This window comes from Tursiops truncatus, chromosome 6 (assembly GCF_011762595.2).
Source record: "Tursiops truncatus isolate mTurTru1 chromosome 6, mTurTru1.mat.Y, whole genome shotgun sequence".
Taxonomy (NCBI): domain Eukaryota; kingdom Metazoa; phylum Chordata; class Mammalia; order Artiodactyla; family Delphinidae; genus Tursiops; species Tursiops truncatus.
In genome coordinates, this window is record NC_047039.1 from 108,244,730 (window position 1) to 108,260,408 (window position 15,679).

Below are 15,679 nucleotides of genomic sequence, written 5' to 3' on the forward strand. Positions count from 1 at the left end.
TTCTAACTGGTGTGAGGTGATACCTCATTGTAGTTTTGATTTGCATTTCTCTAATAATTAGTGATGTTGAGCAGCTTTTCATGTGCTTCTTGGCCATCTGCATGTCTTCTTTGGAGAAATGTCTATTTAGGTCTTCTGCCCATTTTTGGAGTGGGTTGTTTGTTTTTTTAATATTGAGCTGCATGAGCTGTTTATATCTTTTGGAGATTAATCCTTTGTCCATTGATTCGTTTGCAAATATTTTCTCCCATTCTGAGGGTTGTCTTTTCATCTTGTTTGTAGTTTTCTTTGCTTTGCAAAAGCTTTTAAGTTTCACTGGGTTCCATTTGTTTATTTTTGTTTTTATTTCTGTTACTCTAGGAGGTGGATCAAAAAAGATCTTGCTGTGATTTATGTCAAAGAGTGTTCTTCCTATGTTTTCCTTTAAGAGTTTTATAGTGTCTGGTCTTACAATTAGGTCTTGAATCCATTTTGAGTTTATTTTTGTGTATGGTGTTAGGGAGTGTTCTCATTTCCTTCTCTTACATGTAGCTGTCCAGTTTTCCCAGCACCACTTATTGAAGAGACTATCTTTTCTCCATTGCATATCCTTGCCTCCTTTGTCATAGATTAGTTGACCATAGGTACGTGGATTTATCTCTGGGCTTTCTATCCTGTTGCATAGAATCAATAGTAAGTTAAGTTTGATTCACGTTTTCTGAAACACCTGGCTACCTGGCAGTCTGGTTAAATGGAGGTATTACCGTATATGAGAAATGCTTCAGAAGAAAGCTGGATTTTAATTCCCTTGCTTAGCTGGCTAAGTGGCATCGTGGTTGAAATTCTTGATAGGCACAAAAGGCAAAGGTCTGATTGTCCTTTATGGATCTCTCATATGAGTGTGAATTTTCATTCTCTGCTCTGACAGTGCCCACCTTCCCCTCTAGGTGTGTGGGAATGCCCTCATGAAGCAGTACCAGGTCCAGTTCTGGAAGATGATACTTCTCATCAAAGAGGACTACTTCCCCAGGTATTAGACTTGTTGGGTAGACACCAGGGGATTTGGTAGGTGAAAACTTATGACGTCAGATACTGTGGCTGCTGTTACATGCTGTTTCTGACTCAGTTAAGCACCTGTGTTAAGTGTAACATCTGCTCCCATCCATCTCCTCTTTGTTATTTGAATAAACGCTTCTGAAGTCTCTCTTAAATATTGTTGACTAAATAAAAAAAAACAAATTAGGAAGATCTTGGATTCAGATACCTGACATTTTTTAAACTCTCTTCTTTTCTAAACTCCCCCAGATAATCTGGGATGGTGATTACATGCAGTCATGAATGAAACCAAGGAGGCAAACTCCCTCAGTAAATCAGTTGGTGAAACTGATTGGTCAGCCAGTTTGCTTGACTCTGTTGTGGCTTTAACCTTCAAGGACCCTGCTCATTCCTCTCAACTCACTGGCCTTTCAAAGTGGGGAAAGGCATTGGCAGCACCCATCCCACCTGATCACAAAGACCTTGGAAAGGAACAGTGCTCTCTTTTCCTTTATCCACTTATTTGAAAAAAATAAGGGGACTTCCCTGGCGGTCCAGTGGTTAAGACTCCATGCTTCCACTGCAGGGGGCATGAAAAAAGAAAAAAGAAAAGAAAAGAAAAAAATGTTGAGACCATTTAGTAGAGCGACAGCATCCAGTCTAGAAGACATGTCTGTGAGTCATTTGATCTGCCTCTTCCTCCAGATCAGCAGGTCTCTTAACTCCTCCAAAAGATAAGTGTGAGTCATAGGTGTGACTCACCTGTCTTCTTTCTCTCCCTGTAGGATTGAAGCCATCACCAGCTCAGGACAGATGGGTTCCTTCATACGCCTCAAGCAGTTCTTGGAGGTAAGATGCCCTTAGACCAGCACATCCCAGACTGTTGTCGGCCTCCAGTGCACCTGTGTCTGACATGTCTTGCACATCCAGACTCTGACTGTGGTCTCTTCCTCTTGATTTTTCCCAACCCTACTGTTTTGTCCATCCACCCCTCTTCACCTTGAGGGCCGCTATTTCATCGTCTTCCTACGCGTCATTGTCCATACTGCCCGTGGGGAAAAGCTCTCCTAAGAGATGAATAAAATATATGTAGTGAATCTTAGCTCACTGATACACTTTTTGCATGTTGGCCAAGGTTCTTTTCTCAGTCTCAGGTCTAGGGAACAGGTATGTGTGGTCACTTTTCTCCACGAAAACAGACTACAGTTTGAGCCAGACTCCTCTCCTTTTTCCAAGTGCCAAAAAACTTTACGTTTTGGTATGTCTGCCAAGACAGCCAACTGACTTCCAGTTTCCAGTAGCCCAGTTGGGGAAATTGCAGTAGTGAAAGGTGAGGCCAGGCTGTGGGAGATGAGAGTGGGACAGACATTAACAATACCCTGGCATTTGTCCTCCACTGCAATTCATGCAGAAGGAGAAGTCTTATAGACAACCTTTTTTTCTTTTTTCAATTAATTTTTATTGGAGTATAGTTGATTTACAATGTTGTGTTAGTTTCTGCTGTACAGCACAGTGAATCAGTTATGCATAAACATATATCCACTCTCTTTTAGATTCTTTTCCCATATACGTCATTGCAGAGTATTGAGTAGTTTCCTGTGCTATACAGTAGGTTCTTATTAGTTATCTGTTTTATATAGAGTAGTGTGTATATGTCAGTCCCAATCACCCAATTTATCCCTCCCCCCACCCCGTAACCATAAGTTTGTTTTCTACATCTGTGACTCTATTTCTGTTTTGTAAAGAAGTTCATTTGTACTATTTTTTTTAGATTTCATATATAAGCGATATTATATGATACTTGTCTTTCTCTGACTTACTTCAGTCAGTATGACAGTCTCAAGTCCATCCACACTGCTGCAAATGGCATTATTTTGGGTTTTTTATGGCTGAGTAATATTCCATTGTATATATATGTACTATATCCATAGGACTTACTTCCACTTGCTGTCCCTCAAAGTTTCTTCCAAACTTTAAGTGTTGGAAGCAGTGTTATCAGAGAATCATTCTGTTTTCCTTGTCTTTCCCTGACCAGAAATGTTTGCAGCGCAAGGAGATTCCTGTCCCCAAGGGCTTTCTGACTTCCTCCTTCTGGCGTTCCTGATGTTACTCCATCGCCCACCATCACCATTTTGTTGCAAAGGGACAATAATAAAGCAACTGAAGACAGCTGTATTTGGGAGAAGTCATGTCAATATGTGTTTTGTGTACTTGTACCTTGTCACTAGGAGAGCAGATTTTCATGGGTCACAGATCTAAGAGGTCCTTTAGTAGATGTGATGACTCCTTAAAGGGGTCCGCATGGCAGAGTAAGCAGAATTGGCCTTTCTCATTTTTGCAAAAAATTTGAAAAAAAAATTATGAGAAGAGTTTAGCACTTGATCTCACCCTTGATTTCCTTTGTCTCTAGTATCTTTCAGAAAGTAGGTTAATACCTTGACCATTTCACTCTGAGCTGAAGTGGCTTTCACTCCACCACCACACCCCAGCCCCTCCCCCCATGCTGACCCCGTTCAGAATAATTCCCAGGAGAAGCAAAGACTCAAGGTCACCTTTAAAGTAGCAGTTAATAGATGAGGCCCAAACCCTCACATGCAGGACTGGGTTATGTTTGTTTTGCCTTAGTCAGCTTGTGAAGTAATTATAAATTCAGAAGAAATGCCAGGTGTAGACATGGGCTAAGTCAGTCCCAGACTGCATCGGAGGTAGCTTAGTGTCTGGGATTAGGACTGTTAACACATGTTATATTGAACCAGGAAACACTGTTTGTCTTCTTGCTTTGGAATTTGGTTCCTGGATGAGTCGGCATGCGTGAACCAAACTTTGTTTTTCAATTTGAGTTAAGATGGGCTGAGGTGGAGCTTGCAACATTGTACATGCGCTGAGCATCCGTAAGCAATGAGTCAGGGGTTTAATAAAGATTTGGGGAAGAATTGAGAACTGCCTTATAATTTTTTTACATGTTCTGAGTAATGAATGATGATAGATTTGCCTGACTAAAGCCACTACAAAAATCCAGAGTCTGGCTGTTCAGATAAGAGTTGAGATTTGCTTTATGGAAAGACTCATTCTCTTGGATCTATTCCTCTGTGGTAAATGTTGTATGTGGGGTTGTGTTTCTTGTGGAGGATTCTCTGGTAATCTTGAGTCGCTCGAAGCGACCCATTCTGTGAATTATTGACCGTAGTGCCAAAAGATAAGTAATAAAGCTTGATTTTTAAAAACCCCTTGCTGGTATCTAGTCTGTTCAGTATGATCAACTTCCTGTAACTGGAGCTGTGTAAATCATAAGGGGCATGGTTGTGCCCGAGTCTAGGTATAGAGTGGTGTGTTTTTCTCTTTTTTGTCTTCTTGACCTTCACCTTGGGAAAACTGATTTTTTTCTGTCATTTCTTTTGTGGAATTATGTACCAATAACTGACCCTGTTTTATCTACCAGATGGGAAAGAATTAAAGTCTTTTGATGTGGACACAATGGAATGAACACTGGGGAAGGAGTCTAGAGACTTGGGTTCAATTCACTTTTTTTTTTTTTCCACATCTTTAATGGAATATAAATGCTTTACAATGTTGTGTTTCTGCTGTACAGTAAAGTGAATCAGCTGTATGTATACATATATCCCATATCTCCTCCCTCGTGAGCCTCCCTCCTGCCCTCCCTATCCCATCCCTCTAGGTCGTCACAAAGCATCGAGTTGATCTCCTTGTGCTATGCAGCAGCTTCCCACTAGCCATCCATTTCACATTTGGTAGTGTATATATGTCAGTGCTACTCTCCTACTTCATCCCAGCTTCCCCTTCCCCCCCGTGCCCTCAAGTCCATTCTCTACGTCTGCGTCTTTATTCCTGCCCAGCCACTAGGTTCATCAGTACCGCTTTTTTAAATTCCATATATATGTGTTAGCATACAGTATTTGTTTTTCTCTTTCTGACTTACTTTACTCTGTATGACAGATTCTAGGTCCATCCACCTCACTACAAATAACTCAGTTTTTTTCCTTTTTATGGCTGAGTAATATTCCATTGTATGTATGTGCTACATCTTCTTTATCCATTCATCTGTTGGTGGACATTTAGGTTGCTTCCATGTCCTGGCTTTTGTAAATAGTGCTGCAGTGAACACTGTGGTACATGACTCTTTTTAAATTATGGTTTTCTCAGGGTATATGCCCAGTAGTGGGATTGCTGGGTCATATGGTAGTTCTATTTTAGGTTTTTTTTTTGTTTTTTTTTTTGCAGTATGTGGGCCTCTCACTGTTGTGGCCTCTCCCATTGCGGAGCACAGGCTCTGGACACGCAGGCTCAGCAGCCATGGCTCACGGGCCCATCCGTTCCACGGCATGTGGGATCCTCCCGGACCGGGGCACGAACCCGTGTCCCCTGCATCGGCAGGCAGACTCTCAACCACTGCACCACCAGGGAAGCCCCTATTTTAGTTTTTTAAGGAAACTCCATACTGTTCTCCATAGTGGCTGTATCAATTTACATTCCCACCAACAGTGCAGGAATGTTCCCTTTTCTCCACACCCTCTCCAGCATTTATTCCTAGAGTTTTTGAGTTGGCTATTCTGTCTGGTGTGAGATGATATCTCATTGTAGTTTTGATTTGCATTTCTCTAATGATTAATGATGTTGAGCATTCATTCTTTCATGTGTTTGTTGGCAGTCTGTATATCTTCTTTGGAGAAATGTCTGTTTAGGTCTTCTGCCCATTTTTGGATTGGGTTTTTGTTGTTGTTGTTATTGAGCTGCATGAGCTGCTTGTAAATTTTGGAGATTAATCCTTTGTCAGTTGCTTCATTTGCAAATATTTTCTCCCATTTTGAAGGTTGTCTTTTGGTCTTGTTTATGGTTTCCTTTGCTGTGCAAAAGCTTTGAAGTTTCATTAGGTCCCATTTGTTTATTTTTGTTTTTATTTCCATTTCTCTAGGAGGTGGGTCAAAAAGGATCTTGCTGTGATTTATGTCATAGAGTGTTCTGCCTATGTTTCCCTCTAAGAGTTTTATAGTGTCTGGCCTTTACATTTAGGTCTTTAATCCATTTTGAGTTTATTTTTGTGTATGGTGTTAAGGAGTGTTCTAATTTCATTCTTTTACATGTAGCTGTCCATTTTTCCCAGCACCACTTATTGAAGAGGCTGTCTTTTTTCCATTGTATTTTCTTGCCTCCTTTGTCAAAGATAAGGTGACCATATATGCTTGGGTTTATCTCTGGGCTTTCTGTCCTGTTCCATTGATCTATATTTCTGTTTTTGTGCCAGTACTGTATTGTCTTGATTACTGTAGCTTTGTAATATAGTCTGAAGTCAGAGCCTGATTCCTCCAGCTCCATTTTTCTTTCTTAAGATTGCTTTGGCTATTCAGAGTCTTTTGTGTTTCCATACAGATTGTAAAATTTCTTGTTCTAGTTCTGTGAAAAATGCCATTGGTAATTTGATAGGATTTGCATTGAACCTGTAGATTGCTTTGGGTAGTATAGTCATTTTCACAATATTGATTCTTCTAATCCAGGAGCATAGTATATGTCTCCATCTGTTTATGTTATCTTTGATTTCTTTCATCAGTGTTTTATAGTTTTCTAAGTACAGGTCTTTTGCCTCCTTAGGTAGGTTTATTCCTAGATATTTTATTCTTTTTGTTGTGATGGTAAATGGGATTGTTTCCTTGATTTCTCTTTCTGATCTTTCGTTGTTAGTGTATAGGAATGCCAGAGATTTCTGTGCATTAGCTTTGTATCCTGCAACCTTACCAAATTCATCGATTAGTTATAGTAGTTTTCTGGTGGCATCTTTCAGATTTTCAATTCACTTTTAGGTTTGTGACCTTGAGTGGGTCATCCACTCTCTGAACCTCAGTATCCCCACCTGCGAAACACAAGAATTGGACCAGTCACCAGATGAGTAGTTTTCAAATTGTGCTCAGTAGCGGTGCCTTAGGGCAGAGCTTCCCTGCTGTGTGTCATAGCATACTGATCTCTGTAGCCCATGGGGCCCGTGGCCGTTTGCACTTCCTCTCTCTACCTGTGCTTTACAAATGGCATTTTCTGTGCATCATGATGGAACAACTTGGGAAGCACTGGGTGCTTGGGTGTTGAGTGGATGGGGCTCAGCTGTATAGTCAGTCAGCATATGGAGGCTTTGTGCAAATTTTTGAAAGGCTTCCCTTCCTACTACTGCCATCTGCTGGAAAGCTGTTCTATTAATAACTATGAAAATGGAACCAGGAGGTGAGCAGTGCCTCTTACTGGAGTTAAGCAGCTCACATTTGCACAGCCTTTAATAGGACTAATGGGCCTGCATGGAATGCTGGGATTCTCTCTGCCACAGCATTTTTGCTTTATGTGCTGTATATATTGGAGTTCTTGGTAACATTATATATGGGAAAGTTCTGCCAAAAATGAAATATAAAAAAAAAATCACTGGACAAGATGATCTCTAAGGTCTCCTCCACTTTGAATTTGTACCACTCCATAGCAGACACCTCTTACAATATTTGAATCTTCTTTCTCTAGACATGTTTAACAGTCTTGCACGTGTCATTTAAAGCTTGGTATTCCTATTGGGTTCTTGATGGTAAACCAAGAAAGGAGAGCATCACAGAGGCCAGGTTTTCAATACTCACTGATAGCGTTGCCTCCAGAGGTAGAGATTGCCGGCCGATAGCAGTGACTCCTGGTGGATGGTAGCGTCAGATTTCTAAGAGTAGAATACCAAGGACTGCATTTGCCTTTAAATTCGAGCGCTCACTTGCCTGCTTGCCTCCTTTCAAGTTTGACCTCATTTCTTAGGCTGAGTGCCCATATTTTTGTCTTATCATGGTCCTACATCATTTATTTATTTATTTATTTATTTATTTATTTATTTTTGCCTGCGTTGGGTCTTCGTTGCTGCACGTGGGCTTTCTGTAGTTGCAACGAACGGGGGCTACTCTTTGTTGTCATGCGTGGGCTTCTCACTGCGGTGGCTTCTCTTGTTACAGAGCATGGGCGTCAGTAGTTGTGGCTCACAGGCTCTAGAGCGCAGGCTCAGTAGTTGTGGCGCATGGGCTTAGTTGCTCCGCAGCATGTGTGATCTTCTCAGACCAGGGCTCGAACCCGTGTCCCCTGCATTGACAGGCGGATTCTCAGCCACTGCGCCACCAGGGAAATCCTGTTCTACATCATTTTAAAGCAAATTTGATGATGAATTGGAAGTTCCAATGGGAGAGAAACCCAACACATCCCTTGGATAGAAGAATGGAGTTGTTCTGGAGGTTTCCCACCCACGTGCTAGGAGCTTTCCCCCACTTCTCAAGCTTCCTGTGGTGATAGCAGTGACGTAATTAAGTTTGAATGTCTTCTATCTCAGTGCCAGGAAAAAAGAGCTCCAGAGCTTCCCACAGGTGCCTTATCAGGCTTGGCCATTCACTTCCCTGTTCTCCGTGCCATTAATGAATCCCTGATATTAGGTCCTGTGGACCTGCAGAAACCAGATGAAAGCTATGGTCTCCCAGCTATGTGATGGATTTCCAGAAACACCCATTAGAGAGGCATTTATAATATCATCTAGTTTACAGCCAGGCTCCATTTATTTTAAATATCAATCTACACAGATGATGTAGTCAAGAAACATTTTTCTTTTAGCTCCTTCAGGATGTTTGCACTAAATGTAGTACATGATGCTAGATTGGAACCTGGTCCGGGAAAAAAAAGATCATTCTGTGTGTTTGTCTTGTAAAGGATGTTGGGACAATTAGCAAAACTTGAATAAGGTCTGTATGTTAGATAGCAGTATTATGTCAACATTAATTTCCCGACTTTGATCACTGTATTGTGGTTATAAAAATAAAAGTACTTGTTCTTAAAGTACTTAGGGGTGACTGGGCATGACGTCTGCAACTTATTCTCAAATGATTCAGGGGGAAAATATCTACACGTGTGTGTCTATGTGTAAGTATATACCATCAGAATAATGGAGCAAATGTGGTCAATTGTTAACAAATTGGGGAATCTGGTTGAAGGGTGTATGGGATTTGTTTCTATTACTCTTGTAATTTTTTACAAATCTGAAATTATTTCAAAATTAAAAGATAATCCTCTTCCCCACTTAAAAAAAAACAAACAACAGCAACAAAATCAGGCCTACAATTCTGATGAGGTGACAAATTCAAGCTCTAGAACCTACAACCCTGCAAACAGGACGGTGATGCCAAAGGTGACCTTGAAGCCATCAACCTGTAGCAGGGATGGAAATTTGACCCTAAACAGGTTTTGCTGGGACTTCCCTGGTGGCGCAGTGGTTGGGAATCCACCTGCCAATGCAGGAGACACGGGTTCGAGCCCTAGCCCGGGAAGATCCCACATGCTGCAGAGCAACTAAGCCCATGCGCCACAACTACTGAGCCTGAGCTCTAGAGCCCACGAGCCACAGCTACTGCGCCCACGTGCCACAACTACTGAAGCCTGTGTGCCTAGAGCCCATGCTCCGCAACAAGAGAAGCCACCGCAATGAGAAGCCTGCACACCGCAAGGAAGAGTAGCCCCCACTCACAGCAACTAAAGAAAAAGCCTGTGTACAGCAATGAAGACCCAACACAGACTAAATAAACATATTAAAAAAAAAAGATAATCCTCTCCCCCACTTAAAAATAAAAACAAACAGCAACAACAAAATCAGGCCTACAATTCTGATGAGGCGACAAATTCAAGCTCTAGAACCTACAACCATGAAAACAGGATGGTGATGCCAAAGGTGACCTTGAAGCCATCAACCTGTAGCAGGGATGGAAAGTTGACTCTAAACAGGTTTTGCTGGACTTCCCTGGTGGTCCAGTGGTTAAGAATCCACCTTCAATGCAGGGGATGCAGGTTCAATCCCTGGTCGGGGAACTAAGATCCCACATGCCACAGGGCAACTAAGCCCACGTGCCGCAGCTACTGAGCCCACACTATCTGGAGCCTGCGCGCCACAACAAAAGTTCCCGCATGCCGCATCAAAGATCCTGTGTGCCGCAACTAAGACCCGATGCAGCCAAATAAATAAGTAAATATTTAAAAAAATAAACAGGTTTTGCAAAATGCTTCCTACTTAAAGTGAAGTAGGTGACTGGGGGGTAGAATTTTAATTCGATGGAGAACGAGATTTACAAACTTGGAGTGCTTGATGGTTTGAACTAAAAGTTACCATAGTGCAGAAGAAAGCTCCATTTCATCTAGGTCAGCTTCGTCCAGGAAGTTTTTCTGCAGGAACCTAAAAAAGAGTTCAGCAAAGGAGATTGGCAGCTACTGTGTTAAAGGTAAACTAGATGAAGTACTATATGAAGTAAGAATGGCAGGATGTGGATAATTGTTAAAGCTGGTGGTGAACAGATGGAGGTTCACTGTACTATTCCATTTTCTAGGTTTATCTTTGAAATCTTCCATAATAAAATGTTTAGATTATAAAGAAAAGAAAAAGGACTTTTCTTGCAGGACTTTTTGGTGCCTTAACTATGATACTTTGAATTAACCTCCAAGAGTTCATATTGTTTCCCGAACTTACCACGGAACTCTTGAGCTTCTCTTGGGAGTAGTATTTCTGAGAATATACTTTCTGAAATGCTTTAGTTGGAGGTTAGGATGGTCAAGAAAGTATCTTGAAATAGTACTTCATCCAGATACTTAAAACTATGTGTAAATTTTTTAAAAGGAGATAAAAAAGTCCAAAAAGCCTTTTATTCTAGGTACCCACTGTGAACATCTCTTTAATCATCTCTGTGCATATATACATAGATATACAAATATAGCTCTTAAGTAAATAGCTCTTAAGTAACTGACTGCCACTGTTCAGTAACATCTTAGATATTTTTCAAGTCAATCAGTATGAACTATATCACCAATGTAGTCTTGAATTAATGAATCTTAACCATTTTTCAGTTGGTGACTAGCTGCTTCTAATTTTTTTTTACAATTATTAACATTCTTAAATATATTTTCTACCTTCTTAGGTTGTATTCCTAAATATAACGTTGTGTCAAATGGCATGCAAATTTCATATGCTGATCCATATCGCCAAACTGCTCTTCCAGAAAGGTTCTACTTACATAAACTCAAAATGGGTAAGATTTGTCAGAAATGAGGAGTGGGTGTTGGGAAAGAAGGACATTCTAATTTAGGGGGAAAGTATGAGCAAAAGCATGAAGTTGGAAGAATAAATAACCGTTTAGGAAGTGGCTAAGCTCAGGTCTAGAGAAGACCAGTAGGAAATAATGCTGTGGAAAGTTTGTGTAGGCTCCGGAATCTCTATTAAAATAGTATGGGTGGGGACTTCCTTGGTGGCACAGTGGTTAAGAAACCGCCTGCCAATGCAGGGGACATGGGTTCGAGCCCTGGTCAAGGAAGATCCCACATGCCGAGGAGTAACTAAGCCCATGCACCACAACTACTGAGCCTGCACTCTAGAGCCCGCAAGCCACAACTACTGAGCCCACGTGCCACAACTACTGAAGCCTGCATGCCTAGAGCCCGTGCTCCGCAACAAGAGAAGCCACTGCAATGAGAAACCCACGCACCGCAATGAAGTGTAGCCCCTGCTCACCGCAACTAGAGAAAGCCCACGTGCAGCAAAGGAAGACCCAACGCAGACAAAAATAAATTAATTAAATAAATTAAAATACTTATATAAAAAATAATAATAGGGCTTCCCTGGTGGCGCAGGGGTTGGGAGTCCGCCTGCCAATGCAGGGGACACGGGTTTGTGCCCCGGTCTGGGAAGATCCCACATGCCGCGGAGCGGCTGGGCCCGTGAGCCACGGCTGCTGAGCCTGTGCGTCCAGAGCCTGTGCTCTGCAATGGGAGAGACCACAACAGTGAGAGGCCCGTGTACTGCAATCAATCAATCAATAAATAAATAATAAAATAAAATAAAATCGTTTGGGTGATTTGGTAGGCAGTGGGAAGCTACTAGAGTTGTATTTATTTATTTATGGCTGCATTGGGTCTTCATTGCTGCATGGGCTTTCTCTAGTTGCAGCGAGCGGGGGCTACTCTTGGCTGCGGTGCGTGGGCTTCTCATTGTGGTGGCTTCTCTTGTTGCAAAGCACAGGCTCTAGGCACGAGGGCTCCAGTAGTTGTGGCACGTAGGCTTCAGTAGTTATGGCTCACAGGCTCAGTCATTGTGGCGCACGGACTTAGTTGCTCTGCAGCATGTGGGATCTTCCTGGACCAGGGGTCGAACCCGTGTCCCCTGCGTTGGCAGGCAGATTCTTAACCACTGCGCCACCAGGGAAGTCTGCTACTAGAATTTTTTGAGAAGGTTTCACATGGTTTATGAAACTAATTCTGTGTGTTCAGGATGAATAGGAAGGAGAGAGACTGATGGGGCTTAAAAGGTGGTCCCGTGAGAGTACATATGGGAAATAAGCCAGCTGGATTAGGAAGATGTGCCAGGGGAGTGAGGGGCTCACCTCTCTGCTGTCACTTACAGTCCTGTTAGGCAAACCAGCCTGTTAAGTCCATGCTCCCAGCAGCTATCAGGCCTCTTCTCTAATGTGGCCCCTGATTTCAGAGGCAGTCATTGTAAAGTCATGTAACATTTACAGTTTAAAATTTAACATAAAATTTACAGTTTAAACCATTTTTAAGTGTACAGTTAGTTGTCTGGCATCAAGCACACTCACACTGTTGTGTTAACCATCAACACCATCCATCTCCAGAACTTTCTCATCTTGCAAAACTGCCACTCTGTACCCCTTAAATACTGGCTCCCCATTTTCCTGTCCCCACAGGCCCTGGCAACCCCAGCTCCACTTTCCTCTGTGAATATGACTGTTCTAGGGTTCTCCGGTAAGTGGAATCATACAATATTTGTCCTTTTGTGTCTGGTTTATTCCACTTAGCAGAATGTCTTCAAGGTTCTTCCAGTCACTGTTTTGAAGATCTGTGCTATTCCTTGCCAGCTCTGACACTGCAGAATCTCATCTGGGAAGAAGTACAGTGCACCTGCCAGGGTGACTTCCCAATCGGCTCCCTTCTTGGGGGGTAGATAAAAGAGTAGTGCTTGCCTGTTAACTTTCATGTGTGTGTGTGTGTGTGTGTGTGTGTGTGTGTGCGCGCGCGCGCTTGTGTGTTTGTGTGTTAGAGAGAGAAAGAGAGAGATTCTCCCAGGGAATGTGGGCAAGTAAATTGCCATGGCCAGAGTACGTGAAAACGTCATTACAGTTAGTTTCCCAATGGTTGACCTCTCGAATGACTCAAAAAGGTATTGGGACTACCTAAATGCCTAAGCTTAGGGCACGTATCAAACCTTCCTAGAACTGCTAGAATAGAAAAAGCAGCTTGGGGGAGTTCCCTGGTGGCCTAGTGATTAGGATTCCAGGCTTTCACTGCCGTGGCCCAGGTTCAGTCCCTGGTCAGGGAACTGAGATCCCACAAGCCGCAAGGCACAGCCAAAAACAGAAAAAAGAAAAAGGAGCTCGGAATTCAGTCCTAACTGTACCCCCACCTTTGCAAGAGGCTGGGATGGACATGATTAGATTGGTTACAGAGCCGCTATGCTACCCTTTTTTGTTTTTGTTTTTGTTCTGAATGAGCGGCGCTCAGAAAACAAAGAAAGCCAGTGTCTCCTTTATCATCTCCTTCCCCACACCTAGCAGAGTGTCAGGCATATGGTGAAATTGGTGGGAGGTGAGGTAGGCAGACAGTAGAACACAGGAAGAAGGGCTTTCTAAATGTCTCATTTCCAGTGCCAAATGCGGACGGGGTGGGTGACTGGGTGGGCACTACACAGGGCTGGAGGCACTGGGTTTTGGCCACGTTTCAGATCAGACAAAGGATCGACAAATAAGACTGTCATTTCTGTATCAATACAGAAGCTGTCTCTAAGATCTCAAATCTGTTTTGCGCCTGGTAAAAGCAAAACCCCCATTTCACTAGGAGGCCAGATTGATATAAAAGAAAAATCCTTCCTTTTTGCAGCTTCTGTCCACAGCCTTGAGCCCCGTTCTTTGCTGGAGCAGACGGTCTTGGAAATTTTGGAGAGCTATGATTGTGTTAGCCATTTTGTACCCAGAGCTGAGTATTTGGTTCAACATTTTGCTGCTACCCACTGGAGAAGACGCCATCAGCTGTTCCCAGAAAGGCACACCCCAGGCAGGAGTTACCCAGTCCTGTTTTCTCTACATGGAGGATTGCAGGAAATGCCTCTCAGCTCCTATGTCTTTCCTCCAGATTCTGTAAAGCCGCTTCTGGGGTGTGGCCACTCCTTTTCTTTTCTCTGCACTCTGGTGGAGTAAGGGAATGGTGGTGGGGGGGGGGGGTTCCTCATTATCAGGGCTCCAGCCGGAGCAGCTCAGAAACCCGATTACAGATCCCAGGCACAGGGAAGAAGCCAAACTACTGAGGATCAAGAAGCTCAGGGCTGGGCCCGAGCCCAAGTTCTGGTGCAGTGCCTAGTGCCTTTATATTTATTTAAAGGGGAGAGTGCTTGGTAACCAGGAGGCTGAGGCCTTCCTGAGCTGCAGAGCTCCTGGTCTGCCTGACTGCACAGGAATGACCTGGATGCTACTCTATGGCTGTCGCCCAGCTGTCATGGGGGTGGGGAAAGGGCGTCCTACTTGAGGGCTTCTAGCTACAGAGCCAGGCCCTTAAACTGCTAAGACTATAAGGAACAGAAATTCCAGAAATCCTCTGTTTTTCTTTTCTCAGCATTCCAGCATCCACCATCACAATGCCTCCCTTTCCTATGGCAAGGCAGTATAGCACACTGTTTAGAAGAAGGTTCTGACTGCCCGGATTCAAATCCTTGCTTTTCCTCTTGCTAGCTGCCTGACCCAGGGCAAGAGACCTAGCTTCCATGTCAGGGCTCCTTTGTAAAATGAGGAAATAATACCTAAATCATAAAATTATTGCAAAAAGATTTTTTAAAAAGGTAACACACATAGCATAGTGCTTGGTACATAAGGAAAGGTCAATTAATAATGGCGAGAAGAATCAATGTCTCATTTATAGAATACAATTAATGCATCCTATTCCACTGCTGAGCTGTCCGAAAGCTTTTGATGTAAGAATATAAGAAATTATTAACTCTTCAAATCTCGGAATGACAGACATAAACACCAAATTAGTCGGCTTTATTTTTTATGATCGGATTCGGCCTTTTCTTACCACCTTCTCAAACCCGGAGCCCCAAATCATCCTCGGTTTCTTGACCCCAACTCCCACCAGAGAAGGCTGACTTGGGGCCCCGGCACCAGCCTTCTCCTAGGGAAAGGGGGAAGGAGGAAGAGAAACACACGGGTGATCTCACCCTTTGGGACTGGGCGTTTTTCCGGCTGGGACGCGCAGCATCCCCAGCCAGACTGCGGCGATGGCCCTGCCCCGCCCTTCGCTGCAGTCCTGGAAGGGCTCCCAGGGGCGGAGGGGTGGGCTGCCGAAGATTCTCTGCAGGGCGGGGAGGGGCAGGATTGGAGGATGCCCGCTGCGGGAGGGCGGTGCGGCTGGAGCGTCTCTGCCCGCCTGGGCGGACGCAGCGACTTCACTGCACCATCAACCCCCACCCCTGGCGCGCGCACTATTCCTTCCCCACCCTGCCGCGTCCCTCCCGGGGCTCGACTCTTCCGCCGCATCGCCGCTTCGGCTCCTTCCGGGAGTTCTCGGCCCTTTCCGCCGGGTGATCGGGCAGCGAGCAGGCGGGAGCTCCGCCCCCTTTGGT

At 43.6% G+C, this 15,679-nt stretch overlaps 1 protein-coding gene across 1 annotated transcript in view; it reads left to right on the forward strand.

The window, feature by feature from the left end:
- Positions 1-4,241, forward strand: part of GLE1 (GLE1 RNA export mediator) — a 43,897-nt gene extending 39,656 nt beyond the window's left edge. Inside the window, exons 14-16 of the mRNA XM_033858763.2 lie at positions 927-1,009; positions 1,800-1,863; positions 3,050-4,241. Of these exons, the coding sequence (XP_033714654.1) occupies positions 927-1,009; positions 1,800-1,863; positions 3,050-3,118 (216 nt within the window). The 3' untranslated portion in view covers positions 3,119-4,241. The remainder of the gene's footprint in view (positions 1-926; positions 1,010-1,799; positions 1,864-3,049) is intronic.
- Positions 4,242-15,679: the final 11,438 nt, after the last annotated feature.